Source organism: Erinaceus europaeus, chromosome 11 (genome assembly GCF_950295315.1).
Source record: "Erinaceus europaeus chromosome 11, mEriEur2.1, whole genome shotgun sequence".
NCBI classification, from domain to species: domain Eukaryota; kingdom Metazoa; phylum Chordata; class Mammalia; order Eulipotyphla; family Erinaceidae; genus Erinaceus; species Erinaceus europaeus.
The window spans coordinates 6,638,068-6,660,618 of NC_080172.1; the positions used below are offsets into that span (position 1 = coordinate 6,638,068).

At 43.0% G+C, this 22,551-nt stretch overlaps 1 protein-coding gene across 3 annotated transcripts in view; it reads left to right on the plus strand.

Moving 5' to 3' along the window:
- RASGRF2 (Ras protein specific guanine nucleotide releasing factor 2) overlaps window positions 1-22,551 on the plus strand; it is a 250,817-nt gene that overhangs the window by 220,115 nt on the left and 8,151 nt on the right. For all 3 annotated transcript variants that reach the window (XR_009552454.1, XM_060201103.1, XM_060201104.1), the window contains exons 21-25: window positions 412-515; window positions 5,764-5,848; window positions 6,882-7,079; window positions 17,169-17,248; window positions 21,111-21,228. Coding sequence is in view for 2 of the 3 variants with exons in the window: in XM_060201103.1 (XP_060057086.1) it covers window positions 412-515; window positions 5,764-5,848; window positions 6,882-7,079; window positions 17,169-17,248; window positions 21,111-21,228 (585 nt within the window). In the remaining variant the exon portion in view is untranslated. The remainder of the gene's footprint in view (window positions 1-411; window positions 516-5,763; window positions 5,849-6,881; window positions 7,080-17,168; window positions 17,249-21,110; window positions 21,229-22,551) is intronic.

The window sequence follows — 22,551 nt, forward strand, 5'->3', positions numbered from 1 at the left end:
CACTCCCAGGCCAATTTTTTGTTGTTGTTCAGACTGAGAAACAGAGATTGGGAAAACCACTCACCTGGTAAAATGGGGGGCCTGCATGGCTGAGGCTCCCAGTTGGATCCTCAGTGCTACATCTATCAAAGAAATAGAAAGAAAGAGACAGGAATAGGGAGATACCACAGCATTGAATCCCCCACCCCGCCCCCGGCAAGGTCAGAGTATTCCTTTGTGGGACTAGGGGTTGGAGCCTGGGTCATGTGCATGGCAAAGCAGACATCCTCCCAGGTGAGCTCTCTCCCCATGCTCTCTGCCATGTTCTTTCAGAACTAAACTAGGATGGAATTTGTTTTTCCACCATGCCAGGGAACTAACTACCTCCTCATCCCCAGCATGTGTCTCATTCTCTTCTCTTGTGTCTTGCAGACAGACTGTCCGAAAGCTGAATGCTTTGAGACTTTGTCAGCCATGGAACTGGCCGAGCAGATCACCCTTCTAGACCACATCATTTTCAGAAGCATCCCCTACGAGTAAGTGCTGCGAGCAGACCCGTTCTACGCAACCAACCACTGAGGGATGCCGTCATCCCTAAGGCAGATGCGTGTGCAGGGCTGTGAGTCTTGATCTTAAGCTGGTCTCTCTTGAATATCTTTTGGTTCCAGCTGATTTGGGATGGAAACATTGAAATAGAAAACTCACAAGAATCCCACTTCTGTGTGTTTCCTTTCTCTCTTTCTCTCTCAGAATAATTTTTTAATTTTTTCCTTTTTTATTCTTTCTAACTTTTATTGGGTAAGGCAGAGAGAAATTGAGAAGGGAGGAATGGATGGAGAGAGAGAGAGGAGGTGAGAAAGATACCTGTAGACCTGCTTCACCAAATGTGAAGGGTCCCTCCTGCAGGTGGGGAGCCGGGGCTTAAATCCGGGTCCTTGCACTCGGTAAGAAGTGGCTTCACTGGGTGCGCCAGCAGCAGCAGCAGTACCCTCCCATCTGTGTTTCTCTCCTTAGCAGTCTTACTCTATGTACTGCTGTTCCCACAGAGCATGAACTCTTATAAAATCTTAAGTTCTCAAGTTTAAGAATCCTCACTGTAGCTGTACCAATGGCTCTCAAGCTGTAATGTGCCTAAAATCATTAGGAAAATTTATTGAAACATTTACCCCGACACCTCCCTTAGAGATCCCGATTTCTGTAGGTTTTGAAAACTTTATTTAAAACTTTTCTCTTGGGGCCAGACCATGGCACACCTGGTTAAGCACTCACACTACAGTGCACAAGGACCTGGTTTAAAGCCCCTGGTCCTCATCTGCAGGGGGAAGGCGTCACGAGTGGTGAAGCAGGGCTGCAGGTGTCTCTCTGTCTCTCTCCATCTCTAGCTCCCCCCTCTATTTCTCTCTGTCTCTATCCAATAATAAATAAATAAATAAATAAAAATTTTAAAAAATTTTCTCTTTTTTGATTTTTTTATCTTTATTTATTTATTGGATAGAGACAGCCAGAAACTTAGAGGGAAGGGTGACAGAAAGGGAAAGTGACAGAGAGAGACATCTGCAGCCCTGTTTCACCACTTGCAAAGCTTTCCCCTTGCAGGTGGGGACTGGGGACTTGAACCCAGGTTCTTGAGCACTGTAACATGTACGCTCAGCCAGGTGCACCACTACCTGGCCCCTATTTAAAACTTCTTTTTAAAAAAAGATTCACTGATTTTATTTATGAGAGAGAGAGAGAGAGAGAGAGATCACTGTCACTGGCATATATGGTACTGGGGCTTGAACTCAGGATCTTTTAGTTGTAAGTCCTACATTCTACCACTTTGCCATTTTCTGGACTACAAGAATTATGTTTTATCATCTAATTTTTAAGTATTATATTTTACTTTATTTAATTTGGAGAGAGATGGAGAGAAATTGAGGGGGAGAGATTGAGAGGAGAGAAATTTAAGGAGGAGAGATACAAAGGAAGAGAGATACCTGCAGCACTGCTTTACCACTCTTGAAGCTTCCCTACCTGCAGGTGGGGGTCGGGTGTTGAACCTGAGTCTTTGCACACAAAAATTGTAATACATATATTGGGCTAGGGAGACAACATAGTGGTAATGCAAAAGACTTACGTCTGAGACTGAAATACCAGGTTCAATCCCCAGTGTCACCATAAACCAGAGCTGAGCAGTCCTCTGGCCAGTTTCTCCCCCCACCTCTGCCTCTCTCTAATTTCTCTGTCTCTTTCATTAAAAAATAAATATAATATTCAGGGGTTCAGGCAGTGATTCAAGGACCGGATTAAGGATCCTAATTCGAGCCCCCAGCTCCCTACCTGCAAGGGGTGGTCACTTCACAAGCAGTGAAGCAGGTCTGCAGGTGTCTTTCTCCCTCTTTGTCTTACCCTTCTCTCTTGATCTCTCTCTGTCCTGTCCAACAATGACAATAGCAATAACAACAATAACAACAGCAACAAAGGTAACCAAAAAATGGGAAAATAGCCTCCAGGAGCAGTGGATTCATGGTACAGGCACTGATCCCCAGCAATAGCCCTGGAGGCAAATAAAGAAATAAATAAAATATTTATATATATATATATATATATATATATATATATATATATATATATCAGGGACCACAGCACTGATGCAGCATGTGTTTCCAGAGGTCAAGCCCAGAACATCAGGAATGCATGTTCTGCACTCTGCCCAGTGACTTGCCACTGCAGTCCAAAGAAACCACCTTCAGTGACAATTCCAAGTCATACTGAACAATCTAGGGCTGCTGTGAGCAAAAACAACTAAGGGCAAGAGCTATAAATTCTGCTACAATTCTTTCATCAGTTAACGTGTCTTTATAAGCTTTATCCCCATGGGCTTACCATATTTAATTTTGGTACCTTTAATTTCCTCACATGTAGAGTAATGGAATATTTCTTAAGCCCCCTAATAGCTGTCATGTTCCATAATCCACAAGCATGGCCTTCATTTGGACATAGTGGAACTGCTCACACACCACTCCTGTGAAGTGAGAACTATACTGAAAGTAAGAAAGGAGGTGGGCAAGAAATGAATGTGGAGAGTCAGGTGGTAGCACAGAAAGTTAAGCGCAGGTGGCGCAAAGCACGAGGATCAACGTAAGGATCCTGGTTCAAGCCCCCGGCTCCCCACTTGCAGGGGAGTCACTTCACAGGCAGTGTAGAAGGTCTGCAGGTGTCTATCTTTCTCTCCCCATCTCTGTCTTCCCCTCCTCTCTCCATTTCTCTCTGTCCTATCCAAAAATGACGACATCAATAACCACAACAATAATAATTACTACAACAACAAAAAACAAGGGCAACAAAAGGGAAGATAAATAAATATAAAAAAATTAAAAGACATAAATGTGACCCATGTCACCTGAGAGGACTTCTATGATGATGGAGGGATAAGCGTGGCGGGAAGGATGGCTAGAGAACGGCTAGCAAGTCAGAGTTAAAGCTCTGTCTGAGAAGAACAAGAAACAGGGTCAGTGGTGTATTGCACCAAAGTCAGAGACTCTGGCGTGGGTGGGTCAGGGGTGGGGGGAGAGTTCAGGTCCTGGAACAGGATGACAGAGGACCCAAGGTTGTATTGTTATGTGGAAACCTGAGAAATGTTACGCATATACAAAGTACTGTACTTACTGTCGACCTTCAAACATGAATCCCCCAATAAAGAAATAAAAAGAAACAGGGTCAGAAGATGAACTTGCAGACTTCCTTTTCCTCACCCTCCGCTAGTAGAACGCTCTATGAACCTGCAAAATGGCCAAAGGATGGCACTGGTCGATTGATTTTATAAATGAAAGCAGTGATTATTTGGAGACTTTGAGTTCAGAACGAGAGTGCTCCCTGACAGAAGTTGAAAAAATGAAAACAGAAGGGAAAACACTAAGCAGAACTTGGACTGGAGTCGGTGTCTTGTGCCAAAGCCAGGGACTCTGAGGTGGGGGTGGGGATTGTTCAGGTCCTGGAACAGGATGGCGCAGGAGGACCTAGGTGGTGAGGGTTAGAGTGTTATGTGGGAGACTGAGAAATGGTACACCTGCACCAACTACTGTATTTTATTGTCAAGCGTAAACCATTAATCCTCCTAATCAAGGAAAAAATAAAGAACTAGAGGCTTCTCACCTCACCCCCGTCTCCACATCCCCCCCCCCCCCCATAGGCAACACCCCTGACAACCCTCTAGAGCAGTGAGGATGTGGGAATGAGAAGAATATATCCTCTAGGGGGCTTGGTGGTGGGGCACCTCAGTGAGCACATATGTTACAATGCATAAGGACCAGGGTGCAAGCCCCACCTGCCCAGGGGGTGGGGGGAGCTTTTCAAGTGGTGACGCAAAGCTGCAGGTATCTCTCTCTCTTTCCCTCACTACCTCCTTCTTCCCTCTCAATTTCTGGCTATCTCTATCTAATAGTTAAATAAATATGGGAAAAAAAGGAGACTGTCCTCTACAAAGGAGAAAAGAGAGTCAGAGCACAACCTCTGGATTGTTTGTGCTGTGCTATCTTCCCGGGACCCTTTCCATCTCTCCTCCCTGTATTCTCTGAGGCAGACATCTACCAATTACATTCATCCATGGAATTAGGGAACCTTTTCTCCCACCAGCTTCACAGGGTGGAGCAGGACCACCACGGGAATAAAGAACTCTGCTCAGTGACTCAGCCTGCGTGAATTAAGGATATGTCAGAGTAATTGCGATCTAAGTTATCTTTTTAATTATTATTATTTTTTTAACCAAGAGAGTGAGTGTGTAAGAGACCAGAGAAGTGCTCAGCTCTGGCATCGGGTGGTGCCAGGGGTTGCACATTCTACGTTGCATATGTAAATCCTTTGCCCTGTTGTAAGGCTAGCTCCCTGGCCCTCAAGCTATTTTTTTAAATATATGTATTATTGATTGATTGGTTATTGGATAGAGACAGAGAAATTGAGAGAGGAGGAGGAGGACCTAGAGAGAGACAGAGAGACACCTGCAGCTCTGCTTTACCACTCGTGAAGCTTTCCCCCTGCAGGTGGGGACCAGGGACTTGAGCGTGGGTCCTTGCACACTGGAATGTGTGCGCTTAACCAGCTGCGCCACCGCCTGCCCCTCCAAGCTACTTTTCATCATGGCTATACACACTAATTTCCATCTGCCCCGATTTACCGCCATGCTCTGGTAACTTGCTCATGAGTGTGGGGAAGGAGCAGTGATGTTATCCAGCAGACATGCCTCCTGCCGGGCACAGCAACGTGGTGGCATAACTGCCTTCTTCCCAGGAATTTCCTGTTAAGTGATCCTCGCAAGGAATGCTTGCTGAGCTCTGGGAAGAGCAAAGGAGAATCCCTGCCCTTCGAATCACATTCTCTGAGAGCATGTCTGAGCTCTGTGGAAGAAAACATGCTGTCCTTGATTAACATTTTTGGTATTAATGGGTCTTTGGAGCCTTTTGCTAAGGCTTAATTTTTTTAAAAAAAATGTTCCCCTGGAAAATAATGTTGGTTTCTGAATTAGATTTAATCTTTTTATTGCTCTTGTTCTGTTCACCATTTACCAACTGCAGATTCATCTTTCGGATACTATTAATAGAGAAAAAGTTTCAAACATTCACAGGAGGAGGATAATAAATGAGAGTTCTTTTTTAGTTTGGGTTTGAAATTCATTCATTCATTTCAGACAGTCAGGAACAGTAGGTGTTGAACACTGTTTAATGTATATAACACGAACAATAATTATTCAGGATCACAGCTACCACGTGAGAAATCTTATTTGGTCTGTGTTTTGCTTTGAATTTTCAGAGAGTTCCTTGGGCAGGGATGGATGAAACTGGATAAAAATGAAAGAACACCCTATATTATGAAGACCAGCCAACACTTCAATGATGTGCGTAATCATAAAATAAAGCCCTGAGCTCACTAGTGCAAAGTGGATGTAAGGATCTTAAGACTCTTTTTTAAAAAAAAAAATTTTATTGGTGATTTAATAATGATTTAACAAAATTGTGGGATAAGAGGGGTACAATTCCACACAGTTCCCACCACCGGAGTTCTGTGTCCCATCCCCTCCGTTGGAAGCTTCCCTATTCTTTTTTTTTTTCTCTTTTTTTTTTTATTGGGGAATTAATGTTTTACATTCAATAGTAAGTACAATAGTTTGTACATGCATAACTTTCCCCGGTTTCCCATATAACAATACAACCCCCACTAGGTCCTCTGAATCCTTCTTGGACCTGTATTCTACGCCAATTCCATTTAGTGTTCTACTTGTGTTTTCTTTTCTGATCTTGTTTTTCAACTTTGGCCTGAGAGTGAGATCATTCCATATTCATCCTTCTGTTTCTGACTTATTTCACTCAACATGATTTTTTCAAGGTCTATCCAAGATCGGCTGAAAACGGTGAAGTCACCATTTTTAACAGCTGAGTAGTATATACTTTCATTGTGTATATAGACCACAACTTGCTCAGCCACTCATCTGTTGTTGAACACCTGAGAAGCTTCCCTATTCTTTATCCCTCTGAGAGTATAGATCAAAATTCCTTATGGGGTGCAGAAGGTGGGAGTTCTCGCTTCTATAACTGCTTAAAATATAGTCTGTTGCTTACTTGCTTTTTAAACATAAGTGATAGAATGTTAAAGACAACGTAAGTCTCCAAGAGCTCAAAGTAGTGGATCATTTCCAGCTCACTTCCAGATGAAAGATGCTCACTTTTGCTAGTACCCAAGCCTGTGAGTACCTAGGAATGTAGGTTGCTGCTGTGATTCTTATCCTCAGCATTGTTACATAAGAACATGCATTTGTTTTGTCTAACAGAACTGAACATTTACGAACATTCCTGCAGGCGAGTCGTAGATTTTACCTGAGTGCATTGCTTTAGCTCTTAGTCACCTCTCTCTTGGCTCTTTCTTTGTCTCAGATGAGTAACCTGGTGACCTCCCAGATAATGAATTACCCAGACATCACCTCCCGTGCCAACGCGATCGAGAAGTGGGTGGCAGTGGCGGACATTTGCCGATGCCTGCATAACTACAATGGCGTGCTGGAGATCACCTCAGCCTTAAACAGAAGTGCCATCTACAGGCTGAAGAAAACCTGGGCCAAGGTGTCCAAGCAGGTGAGTGCCAGCATGCCACACACCCTGTGGCCCATAAGAGCAGAGACAGAGAGAACCCAGCCAAGAGAAACATTGCTAACTAGGGACCAATGGACTGAAATGAGCCACTCAGCTGCCAAATAAAGGTGCCAACATGGGTGATTACTGTATTCTTACCACTCAATTGATTCCACTCATGGATATGTTGAGATTACTAATTTAGGAAAGAAAAAAAATCAGAACATTCATTGTAACATTTGGAGAGGGGTAACTTTAAATAGTGTTGGTTGATAAACAAATTATTTCATGAATTAGTTAGAAAGGACACAATGATTCCAGGTGAGCATTCAATATCAAGAAATCTGTTTTTTCCTAAATAAATAAATGTGCACGTATCCTAGGGACAAAAGACTTCAATGCTCACCTTCCTCCCCACCATCATTCATGTAGTAGACTGAAAATTTTGGGATAATTACTTACAAAGATGTCCAAAGGTAAAACTTTCTTAATTTCCTTTTCATTCAACTCACTTATGATTATTTTTTAATATCTTTATTTGACACAGACAGCCAGCAATTGAGAGGGAAGGGAGAGATAGAGAGGAAGAGAGAAAGAGACACCTGTAGAACTGCTTCACCACTTGCAAAGCTTTTCCCCTGCAGGGGGGACCAGGGCTTGAACCTGGGTCCTTGTGCATTACAACATGTGCACTCAACCTGGTGCACCACCACTGGCCCCTCTTCAACTCATTTTGTTGATGGCTTTTCTCCTTCTCCTTCTCCTCCTTCTCCTCTTTCTCCTCCTTCTCCTCCTTCTCTTCCTTCTCCTCCTTCTCCTCCTCCTCCTCCTCCTTCTTCTTCTTCTTTCTCTTCTTCCTCTTCTTCTCCTCCTCCTTCTTCTCTTCCTCCTCTCCCTCCTCCTCCTCCTCCTCCTCTTCCTCTTTCTTCTCCTCTTTCTCCTTCACCATCTCCTTCTCCTTTTCTCCTTTTTCTTCTTTCAGGTAATTTCAAGGCTCGGGTTAAATTATAATTCCCACTCCCTGCTGTTTCTCTCGGCTTTCCTCCTGTGTGTCAGTGGGTGTTGGGAAGTGCTTCTCTGGGCTTATGAGAGGCTGCCTGCAGCCATAGACCTCTGGGTGTCATCTAGTGCTGATTGGTCATGGGTGCAGGCTGCTTGTTGTGAGTTTCCCATGCTTAGCCTCTGTAATATCTGCCCACTGTGGCCAGGAAAGGTGTGTGATAACTGCACCAGGGAACCTGGTTGGCCTCACCTTCCCTCCAGCTGTCCTGGGCTCTGCTGATTCTCTGACTCTGTATGTATCGCCTCTACGAGATTCACGTTTAATGAGTTCAGGGGCAACTTCAAGCAATGTGATTGACAAACAGGTTATTTCATGAATCATTTAGAGAGGATACAATTCTAAGAGCACATGCCTATTTCTTGGAGATTCCTGATGACGGGATAACATTTCATTAGTAGATAGGACCCTTTCAAAGGGTCTTTCTAGCATCTTTCTTGCCCCACTGGTGCCAAAAGCAGACAGGGACACAACCAAAAAAGAAAACTACAGACCAATATCTCTGATGAACATAGGTGCTAAAATATTGAACAGAATTCTAGCCAACTGGATACAGCAGTGTATTAAAAAGATTGTTCATCATGACCAACAAGAAAACAACCCCATCCAAAAATGGGGAGAGGACATGGACAGAATATTTACCACAGAAGAAATCCAAAAGGCTGAGAAACACATGAAAAAATGTTCCAAGTCTTTGATTGTCAGAAAAATGCAAATAAAGACAACAATGAGATACCACTTCACTCCTGTGAGAATGTCATACATCAGAAAAGGTAACAGCAGCAAATGCTGGAGAGGGTGTGGGGTCAAAGGAACCCTCCTGCACTATTGGTGGGAATGTAAATTGGTGGGATTGTAAATTCAACCTCTCTGGAGAACAGTCTGGAGAACTCTCAGAAGGCTAGAAATGGACCTACCCTTATGATCTTGCAATTCCTCTCCTGGGGATATATCCTAAGGAACCCAACACACCCATCCAAAAAGATCTGTGTACACAGATCTTAGCAGCACAATTTGTAATAGGCAAAACCTGGAAGCAACCCAGGTGTCCAACAACAGATGAGTGGCTGAGCAAGTTGTGGTATATATACTCAGTGGAATACTACTCAGCTGTAAAAAATGGTGACTTCACTGTTTTCAGCCGATCTTGGATAGACCTTGAGAAATACATGTTAAGTGAAATAAGTCAGAAGCAGAAGGATGAATATGGGATGATCTCACTCTCAGGCAGAAGTTGAAAAACAAGATCAGAAGAGCAAACACAAGTAGTACCTGAACTGGAATTGGCGTATTGCACCAAAGTCAAAGACTCTGGGGTGGGTAGGGGGCAGAACACAGGTCCAAGAAGAATGACAGAGGACCTAGTGGGGGTTGCATTGTTATATGCAAAACTGGGAAATGTTATGCATGTACAAACTATTGTGTTTACCATCGAATGTAAAACATTAATTCCCCAATAAAGAAATTTTTTTAAAAGCCACTAATTAGAACTTAAGCTTAATGGATAGTCATTTTTAAGGTGAGTATCTTTTTCTATCCTCTTACTTCAAAATAATTTTCAAAAATACTTCCCAGTTACATAGGCAAATGAGGTGATAGATTCCAGATACTGCTCCCTTTTTGTGGCAGATAATTAAACTAGGATTCACAGGGGTCAAGTGGCTCTTCTGAGACATAGAAAACCCTTAATTAAAGCAAGCATTCAATGACTTATATTTGGACTGTGGTTTTGTACTAACCCACATGCAAGTTGTGTCAAACAAAAAGTATTAAAGTTATTTGTATGACCTGAAATATAAAACAGTGTCTAGTCTTACAAACAGACAAATTAGCATGACAAATTCTCTTGGTCAGGATGCTCTTATTTCATTCAAAATGCCACAAATACACCCAGTTAATACATTAAGTGTGAAGAGACTTGCTGGAGACACTCAATTTATCAACAATTCAAGAGAACTTCTTAGAGCATTTATTTGGAATTTGTTTATAATTCATTTTTCATCTTAGCTACAGCTCCCACAGGGAAAATATTTATCAAATATCACTTTGTTTTAAGTCCTCCATTTACATTTATTTGTAAAAGAATATATATATATATATATATATGCAAATAAATGCTAAACTTCCTAAAAGAAAAAAAGACTGCAGTGAGCATTTCTACAAAGGCCTTGAGTGAGCATAGGTTTTCATTTCCCTAGGATGAATGTCTGATAGAGCAATTTCTGGGCCATATAGTGATTTTCTGTTCCTTTCTAAGGAAGTGCCAAGCTTACCCAGAGTGGCCATAGCTCCCAGTCCACATTCCCATCAGGCTGTCTGACTGTGTTGAGTTCTGCCCATTACCACTAACATTTGGTGGGGTCTCTGTTGTTAATTCTAGCCATCTTGGTGTCCTGTCGTGCTCTGGATGTGTTTTTCCGTTGATGGATGGTGTCAAACACCTTTCACATGCGTGTTTGCCATCTGTCGCCCTGTGTAATGACATGTTTGCTTGAGTCTTTAGTTCATTTTGTAATCGGGTAGCTTGTTTTCGTTTACCTTTGATATTTGGGAGTTGTATTCTCATTCCTCCCACTTCATTCTTCAATTTCAGAATGACATGATCTACACTAGGTGGGGTGACTGCTAGATGAACTTAGAATAAAAACCGTGTCAAAAGATAAATAAATAAGCCACCTGAGATTTTCATTGGCATTTCAGTGTGACAGTCAATTAGAGGAAAATTGACTTCTTTATAATGCAGTCTTCAAGCCCCATAAACACAGTATGCTTCTCCATTTCTTTAGATTGCTAATCAACACTGATGTTTTCAGCATGAGTTTGTAATGATTTGTTAGAGCTATGCCTAAGTATTTTATTTTCTTTAGAGAAATTCTTAATCTTTTTGTACTTTTTTTTCCAGTGGATTTAAAAAAAAATTTTTTTTATTTATAAAAAGGGAACATTGACAAAACCATAGGATAATAGGGGTACAACTCCACACAATTCCCACCACCAGAGCTCCGTATCCCATCTCTTCCCCTGATAGCTTTCCCATTCTTTATCCCTCTGGGAGCATGGACCCAGGGTCACTGTGGGATGCAGAAGGTGGAAGGTCAGGCTTCTGTAATTGCTTCCCCACTTCTTCTTCTAGCGTTTGCCCTTCTTCCGTAGCCAGTCAACAGCATCTGGTTGAGCCTGATGTAAAGTTTCGAGACCTCCTTTGAATCTGGAGAGGTGGCAGTCGTTGACTAGGTGGGTCATAGTCTGTCTGTAGCCGCAGGGGCAGTTCGGGTCGTCTCTGGCTCCCCAGCGATGGAACATAGCGGCGCACCGGCCATGGCCTGTTCGATAGCGATTGAGGAGGGCCCAATCATGACATGCTAGGTCAAAGCCGGGTTGACGCTCGCAGGGGTCTGTGATGAGGTGTTTGTTCTTTACCTCAGCTGACTGCCAGCTCTGTTTCCAAGAAACTGGAACAGAGAAGTTCAGTGTAGGCGTTCAGTGCTTCCCCACTGAACATGAGCGTTAACAGGTCGATCCATATTCCCAGCCTGTCTCTCTCTTTCCCTAGTGGGGCAGGGCTCTGGGGAAGCTGAGCTCCAAGGCACATTGGTGGGGTCGTCTGTCCAGGGAAGTCTGGTCGCATCCTGCTAGCATCTGGAACCTGGTGGCTAAAAAGAGAGTTAATATACAAAGCCAAACAAACTGTTGAACAATTATGGACCTAAAGGCTGGAATAGTGCAGGTGAAGCATTGGGGGGGGGGTCCTCTATTTTGTAGATAACTAGTAGGCATATTTTAGTTATATTTCAAAGGGCCTGTAACTATATTAGTGTTTTTTGTGGTTTGTTTGTTTGTTTGTTTTTTGCCTGAACCTGAAATCTGATGTGAATCCTAATTATTGTCTGGGGAGATGATTTCATGGCTGGGAAAAGGACCAGAAAGCTGGATCAGGGAAGAGAGTAGCTCCCTAATATGGGAAAGGGGTATCCATACTACTGTAAACCCCATCAATTTGATGAGATCTGGGGCCAATCTTTTTGTACTTTTAGTTTTGGTCTCTATATTTCCATTCTGTATGCAAATGGGATCAATTTTTGTGTGTGGTCTTACTTCAGCACATTTGCAAAGACTTTTTGTAAAGACTCTTTGAGATTTTTTTTGCATAGGTAATGCTGTCACTAGTAAATAATAAAAATCAACTTACTCATTTCTAGTTTTGTTTTCTTGACATATTACTTTGGCTAGGTTTTCTGCTACATATTGAGTAAGAGTGAATGGTGTCTGGAAGCAAAACAAGCTCCCAGATAACGTGGTTATAATAATAATTATCTATTGCCTTTTTAAACTCTAAGACTACAAAGAACCTTCCCTATTCTCTAAAAATGTATTTCAGTTTGGGTGTGGGGGGGTGAGGGTAGGGGGAGAGTGGGTAGTGTCTGTTGTTGTAGGGTATTTTGTTTTGTTTTTGTTTGATTGTTTGCTTTGCCAGTGCATTTTATAAAATTCAGGAAGTTATCTTCTCCGACTTTTCTGAAAGTTTTACAATGAGTGGATTCTGGAATTTTTAAAAATCTTTATTTATTTATTGGATAGAGACAGAAATCGAGAGGGAAGGGAGGGATAGAGAGGGTGACAGACAGACAGACACCTGCAGCACTGCTTCACCACTTGTGAAGCTTTCCCCCTGCAGGTGGGGACTGGAGGCTCGAACCTGGGTTCTTGCACATTGTAACATGTGCACTCAACCAGGGGCGCCACCACCCGGCCTCCTGGAATATTGTGTTTTAAATAGAGTGCTGGATGCTCAAGCATGAGACCCAGAGTTGGCGATGTCACCCACACCAGCTCCATGACTGCATATGCCACAGTGATGTTAAGAAATGACCTTTGGGGGCCCAGCGCTAGTTAGTGCGGATGGTAAGCGCACATGGTAAGAAGCACAAGGACTTGCGCAAGGATCCCAGTTTGAGCCCCTGGCTTCCCAGTCTTCACGAGTGGTGAAGCAGGTCTGCAGGTGTCAATCTTTTTCTCCCCGTTTCTGTCTTTCCCTCCTCTCTCGATTTCTCTCTGTCTTCTTCTTCTTCTAGCGTTTGCCCTTCTTCCGTAGCCAGTCAACAGCGTCAGGTTGAGCCTGATGTCAAGTTTTGAGACCTCCTTTGAATCTGGAGAGGTGGCAGTCGTTGACTATGTGGGTCATAGTCTGTCTGGAGCCGCAGGGGCAGTTCGGGTCTTATCCAAAAACAGCAGCAACAACAATAACAGCAACAACAATGGAAAGAAAGGACACCAGGAGCAGTGGACTCTTAGTGAAGGCAGTGAGCCCCAGCGATAACCCTGGAGACAAAAAGGGAAAAAAAAAATTTTTTAAAGTTAATTCCACGTAGATCACAACCCATAGACTGGCTCACCGACCCTTTGTTGGTACAGTGGCAGCCTCAGATATTGCGACTGGACACAAAGAGCATATTATCTTCTTATGCATTAATCAATTAATCAGTTGATTTTCTACCAGAGCACTGTTCAACTCTGGTTTATGGTGGTACTGGGAATTGAACCTGGGACCGCTGATGTCTTAGCATTGAAGTGCTTTTGCATTACCATTATGCTATTTCCCCAGCCCTACACGGTTTATCAGAGTCAGTGATTTCCTACTCTGCCTTCTGTTTTACTGTTTCCCATATCTTAAAAAAAAAAGGATTTTATTTATTCCTGAGAAAGACAGCAGGAGAGAGAGAGAGAGAGAGAGAGGAGAGAGAGAGAGAGAGAGAAAGAGAACCAGAACCAGACATCACTCTGGTACATGTGCTGCTAGGAATTGAACTCAGGACCTCATGCTTGAGAATCTAATACTTCATCCATTGAGCCACTTCCTGGACTACATAAACATTTTTTTTTTTTTACCTGAGCACTGATCGGCTCTGGCTCATGGTAGTGCTGGAGATTGAACCTGGGACCTTTGATTTTTCTCTCTGAAGTCAACACCAAGGGATTCTTCTATCTTCTGTAAGAAAATGTTAGGTGGAAAAAGAGAACAGTTTGATGATGAGTAAGGTGTACTGACACCTATCCTGGAAGGATGAGAAACAACGGTACCCCAGTGATAACAGCAGTATGTACATCAGCAGGCCGTCAAGAAAGAGAGAAAGATAATAAAAAGAAGAAAAATGCTAGGCCTTCTCTATGGTTGATACTGTGTCTTTCGGGATGCAGATGTAAAGAGAACTAAACAGACAATTGTATCTAGGAATGAGAAGATTCATATTGACATGGGTTTTTTTTTTTAACATTTTGAATATATTACAGTAGGTATCAAATAGAATATACCTTTTCACGTACATGCATAGCTCACTCCAAGTCACCTTAGCATTGGTGATGGACTGTCCTCCAGGCCCAGCACGTCACACTGGGCACAGTAGGTTGGGCCTATTGCAGGCATTTTTGGTCTTCTAGGCTGGGGGACATCCAAAATGCCTGGTAGGGGGCCAGGCAGTGGCGCAGCGGGTTAAGCACACATAGTAGGAAGCACAAGGACACGCGTAAGGATCTCAGTTCAAGCCCCTGGCTCCCCACCTGCAGGCAGGTCATTTCACCAGCAGTGAAGCAGGTCTGCAGGTGTCTATCTTTCTCTCCCTATCTTGCCCTCCCCTCTCAATTTCTCTCTATCCTTTCTCTCTCTCTATATATACATATATATATATATGTATATATCAAAAAAAGATAGCAACAGGAGCAGTAGATTGGTACTGCAGGCACCAAGCCCCAGCAATAACCGTGGAGAAAAAAAAACAACTGGTAAAATATGCATCCTGGAGCTCACCAAAATCTTAACCTTGACTGAAGGAGAGATTGTACTGTTATATCCACAGGTTCTCTGAAGCTGCATCAGCCCCATGCTAGGCAGGGCCCTGCCTGATCACCCCAGTTCTCCACGCATGCCCAGGCCTTGCTGATCATCTTCAGCCATGGCTTTCAGGATCTAGGATGTAGAAGGCGACCGTTTGAATCATTCTGAAAGCTCTTGTGAAGCTGGCAACCCCGCTGTTTGCTGACACAAATAGTCTGTGAAAACTTTTGCTGGGCAACAAGTGAGTCTCCCAGCCACACAGCCAGGGCTGGGGAGTACTAGGAGGGGGGCATCCTGGACAGTCACGCCAACCTTCCTCCCATGTTCAAACTCCATGCCAGTGTCAACATTTTCACTTCTTGGTAGATAACAGATAGACTTTTTTTTTTTTTTTCCTGTTGAATTGATGAAGGTCACAAAAGGCAGAATTTGGTTGGGAGGGTATCAGCCAGCCAATAACAGCTATACATATACACATGTGTAAGTGTGAAATCATAGCCCTGAAATCTTATAGTTTTGAAAACTGATGTTACATCAATAATAAATTTTAAAATGGAATGTACACATAATGCTCCAATTCTGCATTTTGGCAGATCAGTTTTTATCACTACTGCAGAAGAGAATTAAATGTACTGTGTCTACTTAGTCTTTCATCACACCTTAGGAGTAATTTCTTTTTTTTTAAATTTTTTATTTAAGAAAGGATTAATGAACAAAAACATAAGGTAGGAGGGGTACAACTCCACACAATTCCCACCACCCAATCCCCATAACCCACCCACTCCCATGATAGCTTTCCCATTCTCTAGCCCTCTGGGAGCATGGACCCAGGGTCGTTGAGGGTTGCAGAAGGTAGAAGGTCTGGCTTCTGTAATTGCTTCCCCGCTGAACATGGGCGTTGACTGGTCGGTCCATATTCCCAGTCTGCCTCTCTCTTTCCCTAGTAAGGTGTGTCTCTGGGGAAGCTGAGCTCCAGGACACATTGGTGGGGTCTTCAATCCAGGGAAGCCTAGCCAGCATCCTGGTGGCATCTGGAACCTGGTGATTGAAAAGAGAGTTAACATATGAAGCCAAACAATTTGTTGAGCAATCATGGATCCCAAGCTTGGAATAGTGGAGAGGAAGTGTTAGGGAGGTACTCACTGCAAACTCTAGTGTACTTCTGCTTTCAGGTATATATTTTGCAGTAGTTTATGGATACATGTGCACATAAGCTCTCTCACAGAAACTGGTGTATATCTAGGTTATGGGACTTTGTTAGAAAGTGAACTACCTGAGATGAAATTAGAGTGTACTATAAAAGGAAAGGTCTCACCCGAGTAATGAAGCTGAAGGGTTGTCATTCCACACGTGAAGTCTCTGGATACAGTCTGAGGTGAAGCATGTTGAGGTGGCAATCGTTGCTTTGGTTAGGTTGTGATCAGTGGATGCAATATTATTTGGTTTGGATTGGGAGATGCATACGGGAAAGTGGGCCCTATCCAAGGGTTCCAGGACTGGGGGAAGTAGGGGCTCTATAGTGAAGATGTGAGGTTCCTGCTGTCTTAGGGTTCAAAAAGACAATCGATAGTTAATATTATCATCACATTATTTGTTAATTGGGTTAACTTTGAAAAGTCCCTTTGTTATGGTTTGCTGTACAGTATCCAGTATCTTGTATATAGCTGTGCTATTGGATGCTTCTAATCTACTTGGTCTAGGCTTTTGAGAGAGTCCGCATATCAAATACACAGCCTATATATTAAAAGGATTCAGTTTGTGTTTTGAGAAACTTTGAGACATACAATTGATTTTCCCCCTCTCATATTAATTAACTACTGATTTATATGTCTACATTTTGCTAGGAGTGTACATAAACACCATTCCCACCACCAAAGGACTGGGACCCATCCCTCCCGCCCACTCCCACCCTCCACTGGCCCAGGAAGCTGCATGTCTACCCCTTACCACTGGGTTTTTACTTTGGTGCCCTACTTACAATTTGATCAGGTCCTGCTTTTAGTTTCCCTTTCAGATCTTCTTAGTCAGCTTCTGTTGATGAGTGGGATCATCCCATACTCATCTTTATCTTTCTGACTTAGTTCACTTAACATAATTCCTTCTAGCTCTGTCCAAGATGGGTCAGAGAAGGTGGGTTCATTGTTTTTGATAGCTGCATAGAGGAGTAATTTCATAACATACTAAGTCATCTGTTTCTTTCTAGACAAAAGCTTTAATGGACAAGCTGCAGAAGACTGTTTCATCTGAAGGAAGATTTAAAAATCTCAGAGAAACCCTTAAAAAGTACGTCTGTCATAACTGTCAAATCACTCACAAGTAATGTCTAAGGTCCCAGTCCCACCTGCAGGGTGGGGGGGGGGCTTCATGAGCAGGGGAACAATATTGCAGGTATCTATCTATCTATCTATCTATCTATCTATCTATCTCTGTCTCCCTCTCTATCTCTTTCTGTCTCTCACCCTCTATTGAAAGAAAAAGAATCAGAACCAGTAACGGTGGAGTGCTACAGACAACAGGCCAAGACTTGGTGACCAAAAAGTTATATTTATGCCGTTTAAATAGCATACAGATAGGAGCCTACTTCCTATTTTCTTTCAAATAAAAACCAAAGGGGCCAGGCAGAGGCACACCTGGCTGAGGGTTCACATTCTAGTCCACAAGGACCTAGGTTCAAGCCCCCAGTCCCTACCTGCAGGGGGAAAGCTTCACGAGTGGTAAAGTAGAACTCCCTCATCTCCCCCTCCACTCTCATTTTCTCTTTGTGTCTATCCAATAATAAATAAATAAAATATCCATTTAAAAACAAATAGAAAACTAAAGCAAAACAGCTTACAACATTTAGGTACATTGTGAATTTCTTTTTTCTTTTCATCTGAAATACTGCATTAATAGTGCCTTATGATTATACAGGATATTTCAAAGAAGAAGAAAATGTCCTATAGTAAATCAAGCCACCATTTATTAGTTTTTAAATCCTGACTTGTTACTTCCTAATCTAAGCAAAATGATTTCCTGTAACTTTTACATTTTGCTATTTTAGTGCTTTTTTTTTTACATATCACTCTATCTTTCTGAATACAAGGGGAAAGAGAGAAAATAAATTATATTCTCTTTTTTTTAATAACGACATTTTTCTTTATTTTTATTAATTTTCTATTAGTGATTTAATATTAGTGTGCAAAATTACAAAATAACAGAGATACAGCTCCTCACCATCCCCACCACCTGAGTGCTGGATCCCCATTCCCTCCATTGGAAGCTATAGCCATTTTTATTATTTTTTATTATTTTTTAATTATTTTTATTTATTCCCTTTTGTTGCCCTTGTTGTTTTATTGTTGTAGTTATTATTGTTGTTGTCGTTGTTGGATAGGACAGAGAGAAATGGAGAGAGGAGGGGAAGACAGAGAGGAGGAGAGAAAGATAGACACCTGCAAACCTGCTTCACCGCCTGTGAAGCGACTCCCCTGCAGGTGGGGAGCCGGGGTTCGAACCGGGATCCTTATGCCGGTCCTTGTGCTTTGCGCCACCTGCGCTTAACCCACTGCGCTACAGCCCGACTCCCGCTATAGCCATTTTTCTAAGGTTGCAGACATGGGTTACGTATTATTTCTACCACTATCTGTCTATATTTGTATAGATTTGCCTCCCTTCCCCCACCATGGTCCCATCTTATTTTCCTTTCCAAGTCACACCTACACATATTACTACATCTGAATGCCCCCTCCTTTTTTCCTCTTCTCTCTCCTGGTCCTGATGGAGTCAAAGTGTAGAGCCCTCTGGCCATCTTCCCCCAATTATTTCTCCCCTCTGGGAGTATGGGTCAGAATTCTTTGTGGGGTGCAGAAGGTGAGAGTTCTGGCTTCTGTCATTGCTTCTCTGCTGGACATAGGTTTTGGTGGGTCGATTCAGACCCAGTCTGCTTCTATCTTTCCCTAGTGGGGCAGGGCTCTGGAGAGGTGAAGTTCCAGGATGCACTGTTGAGGTCGTCTGCCCAGGGAAGTCAGGGTGGAATCATGGTAGCCCCTGCAACTTGGTGGCTGAAGCGCAGCAAGATAGAAGGTGGGAAAAAGTGATTAATAAACAGGAAACAAAAAGTAGGAGTAGAGCAGACGAGAATAGGGATGTTAGGGTGGCGAGAAGCAAGGAAGTCCATCCAGGTGTGTTCCTAGGGGCCTATGACTATTGTAGTTTTTTGCTTGAGTTTGATAGATAGCATGGAGTTGGACAAAAATACTGTCTGAGAAGATGGTGTCAGAGTAGAGAAAAGGGCTAGAAAGTTGAATTAGGGCAGAGAGTAGCTCCCAGTCTTTAAAAAATAAATCTATAAATAGAATTGACGACCTCGACCACATCCACCTGACCCAGGGCCTAGTCAGACTTATATTGATCGCAGAAGCCTGTCTAACCTCTGAGTTCCTGTCAGTCTGAGCTTGCAGTTCTTGGTCATATCTGGAAACATTTCCAGGCTGCTCTCATTTCAGGACCAGTCTTCCTCCCTTTGGAGACTGGGACAGTCCCTACCATAGCTGCTCTACACTGAGGACAAGGTCCTGAGAAGGCCGACAAGAGGGCTTATGCTGGATGACATTTCTGATGAAAGTGACCAGCGGTGGTGCAGAGAGGGATCTATTTGATATCTAGGCCCATCATGTTTGTGTGGGAATCCAAAGATTCCCTAACTAGGGCCCCAAATGATGGGGTGGTCTGGTATTGATCAAAAGGGCCATTATGAAGTGGGCCAATCTCTTGCCTTTATCCAACTTTTGTTGTCCCCTCTTTATCTGATGACCTTAGACGTTCTCCCACTTGTTTAAGCATCGATTGTCATTTGTTGAACCCAACCAGAATTAGGTTTTTGGCATCTTTCTTCTTTGGACCTTTCTGCTAGATTGCCAAGGTAATTTGGTCTAAGTCTGATACATTAGTCTTCTGTTTATTTTTTAGTTTTTATTATCTTTATTTGTTTATTAGATAGAGACAGCCAGAAGTCGAGAGAGGAGGGGGTGATAGAGGGTGAGAGACAGAGAGACACCTGCAGTCCTGCTTCACCACTTGCAAAGCTTTCCCCCTGCAGATGGGGAAAACTAGGGGCTCGAACCTGGTTCCTTACGCACTGTAACATGTGCTCAACCAGGCTTGCTTCTGTTTCTTATGACCTGCCACATGTATCGAGTTAGCCAGGCAACACATTAGTCTTGTGATCCCAGGAGTAAGCAAATCATAGTCATAATAATAGTAGCAACAATAATAATAACAGTAGCAGTAATTAGTAGTAATGGCAAATGCTTAGTACATAAGTTAGTACAAAGATTATTCCCTGAGTAGTTATACTAAATGACCAGTTCCATGCTAAATCCTAGATGTATCTTACTTAAGCCTCATTAACAAAGAGATATGTTGGTGGAGAGAGGAGGTGTTGGTTAAGAAGCAACACTGAGAAGTGAATCCAGGACCTTGCACATGGCCCGCATTTTTAAATCATTATCTGAAGAAAGAGCAGGAAAAAAAGAAAAAGAAGAAACAGAAGAAGAGATAGACACAAGAGAGGAGAGACACCCCCTATCACTCCTCAGTCCATGGAGCTCCCTTGGTTCCATCCACACCATCCACATCATCACAGCATCACAGCATCACACCATCACACCACCACACCACCACAGCACCACACCATCACACCATCACACCATCACACCATCACACCATCACACCATCACAGCATCACACCATCACAGCATCACGCCACCACGCCACCACGCCACCACGCCACCACGCCACCACGCCATCACGCCATCACGCCATCACACCATCCATGATGCTCCTGGGCCGGATGCACAGCGGAGTCACAGTCTATGGGCAGAGCTGGCTCCTGGTCCAAGAAGTTAAGTTATGTTGTCTCCCTTTTATAGATAAAGAAATTGCTATTTAAAGATCTTACTCAAACCCAGTTCTCGCTGGATCAAAATTCCATTCAAAAGAACCCAGGTCCAAGCCCCTGGTCCCTCACTTGAGGGAGGAGGCTTCTAAATCATTCAGTGAAATGAATTTAAAGATTGAAACAACCTCCTTGCTTTCTGATTAAACTGGAACGGAAAGTCTACACTTGCTTGAATGAATGTGAGAACAGTGTCCCTTCATCTTGCAGCTGTAACCCTCCAGCTGTCCCTTACCTGGGCATGTATCTGACAGACCTGGCATTTATTGAAGAAGGAACACCAAATTTTACTGAGGAAGGCCTTGTCAATTTCTCCAAGATGAGAATGGTAGGTAAAAATTTCATATTCAGTTCACTTCTTTTACTTTTTTTTTTTTTTTAACCAGAGCACTGCTCAACTCTGGCTTGTGGTAGTGTGTAGGGATTGAACCTGGGATGTCTCTGAGCCTCAGATGTGAAACCCTTTTGCATAACAGTTATGCTTTATCTCCCCACTCCTCAATCTATTTCAGTGACTTTATTGTCTTAGAGAAGAGCCTAGGTCATGATAGTCTCTACTTGCTTTTCTTAATTATTAGAGATTTAATAATGATCAACAAGATTGTAGGATAACGGGTACAATTCCATTCAGTTCCCACCACCAGAGTTCCGTGTCCCATCCTTCCATTGGCAGCTTCCCTATTCCTTATTCCTCTGGGAGTATGGACCAAAGATCTTTATGGGGAGCAGAAGGTGGAAGTTCTGGCTTCTGTAATTGCTTCTCCACTGGACATGGACATTGGCAGGTGGATCCATCCCCTCAGCCCATTTCTGTCTTTCCCTAGTGGGGCAGGGCTCTGGAGAGGTGAGGTTCCAGGACACACTGATGAGGTTGTCTACTCAGGAAAGTCTGGATTACATCATGGTAGCATCTGTAGCTTGGTGGCTGAAAAGTGGTAAGGTATAAAGCAAGACAAACTGTTTAATAAAAAGAAAGCTAAAGGGAAGAGTAGAGAATATGAAACTAAGGGTCTTCATGTGGGAAGAAGCTAGGAAGTCTACTTTAGGTATATTCCAAGGGGGCATGACTTAAGTAATTTTTTCCTGAGCCTCACAGCTAACATGCAGGTGAGATGAAAGTATTATCAGGGAAGATGGTGTCAGATTTGAGAATAAGACTAGAGAACTGTATTATGACAGAAAGTAGTTCCCAACCAGGAGGAAAGTATATAAATACTATTAACTGTAAACCCCGTGCATTTGACCTGGGGCCCATGTTTATTCATATTTAGAACAGGAGCCTGTGTAACCTCTGCAACCCTGTCAGTCTGAGCTCTCAGTCTATGGTCACAGCTGGACCTCAGAGATATAGTGGACAGTGGGTCTAACACTTGGTGTTGGTTGATGGGGAAATGGTTGGCAAGGTCATTTCCATGTGCAGTCTTGGCAAAGAAATGGGGATTTTAAAAAAGCAAAAAAACCCTGAGTCTGACATGTGAAGACTTCTAGAGTTGGGCAGATGATGAAGGTTCTTGTCTGATAACTGGATTCTGATCGCCTAGTTATAAGCAGAAGCCCACAGGACATAGAGGCAGAGCTTACCACTCCCAAACCTGAGTCACCCAGTATCAGTTGTTCCCCTGTTGTTGAATTCATCATCTTCTTGCTGATT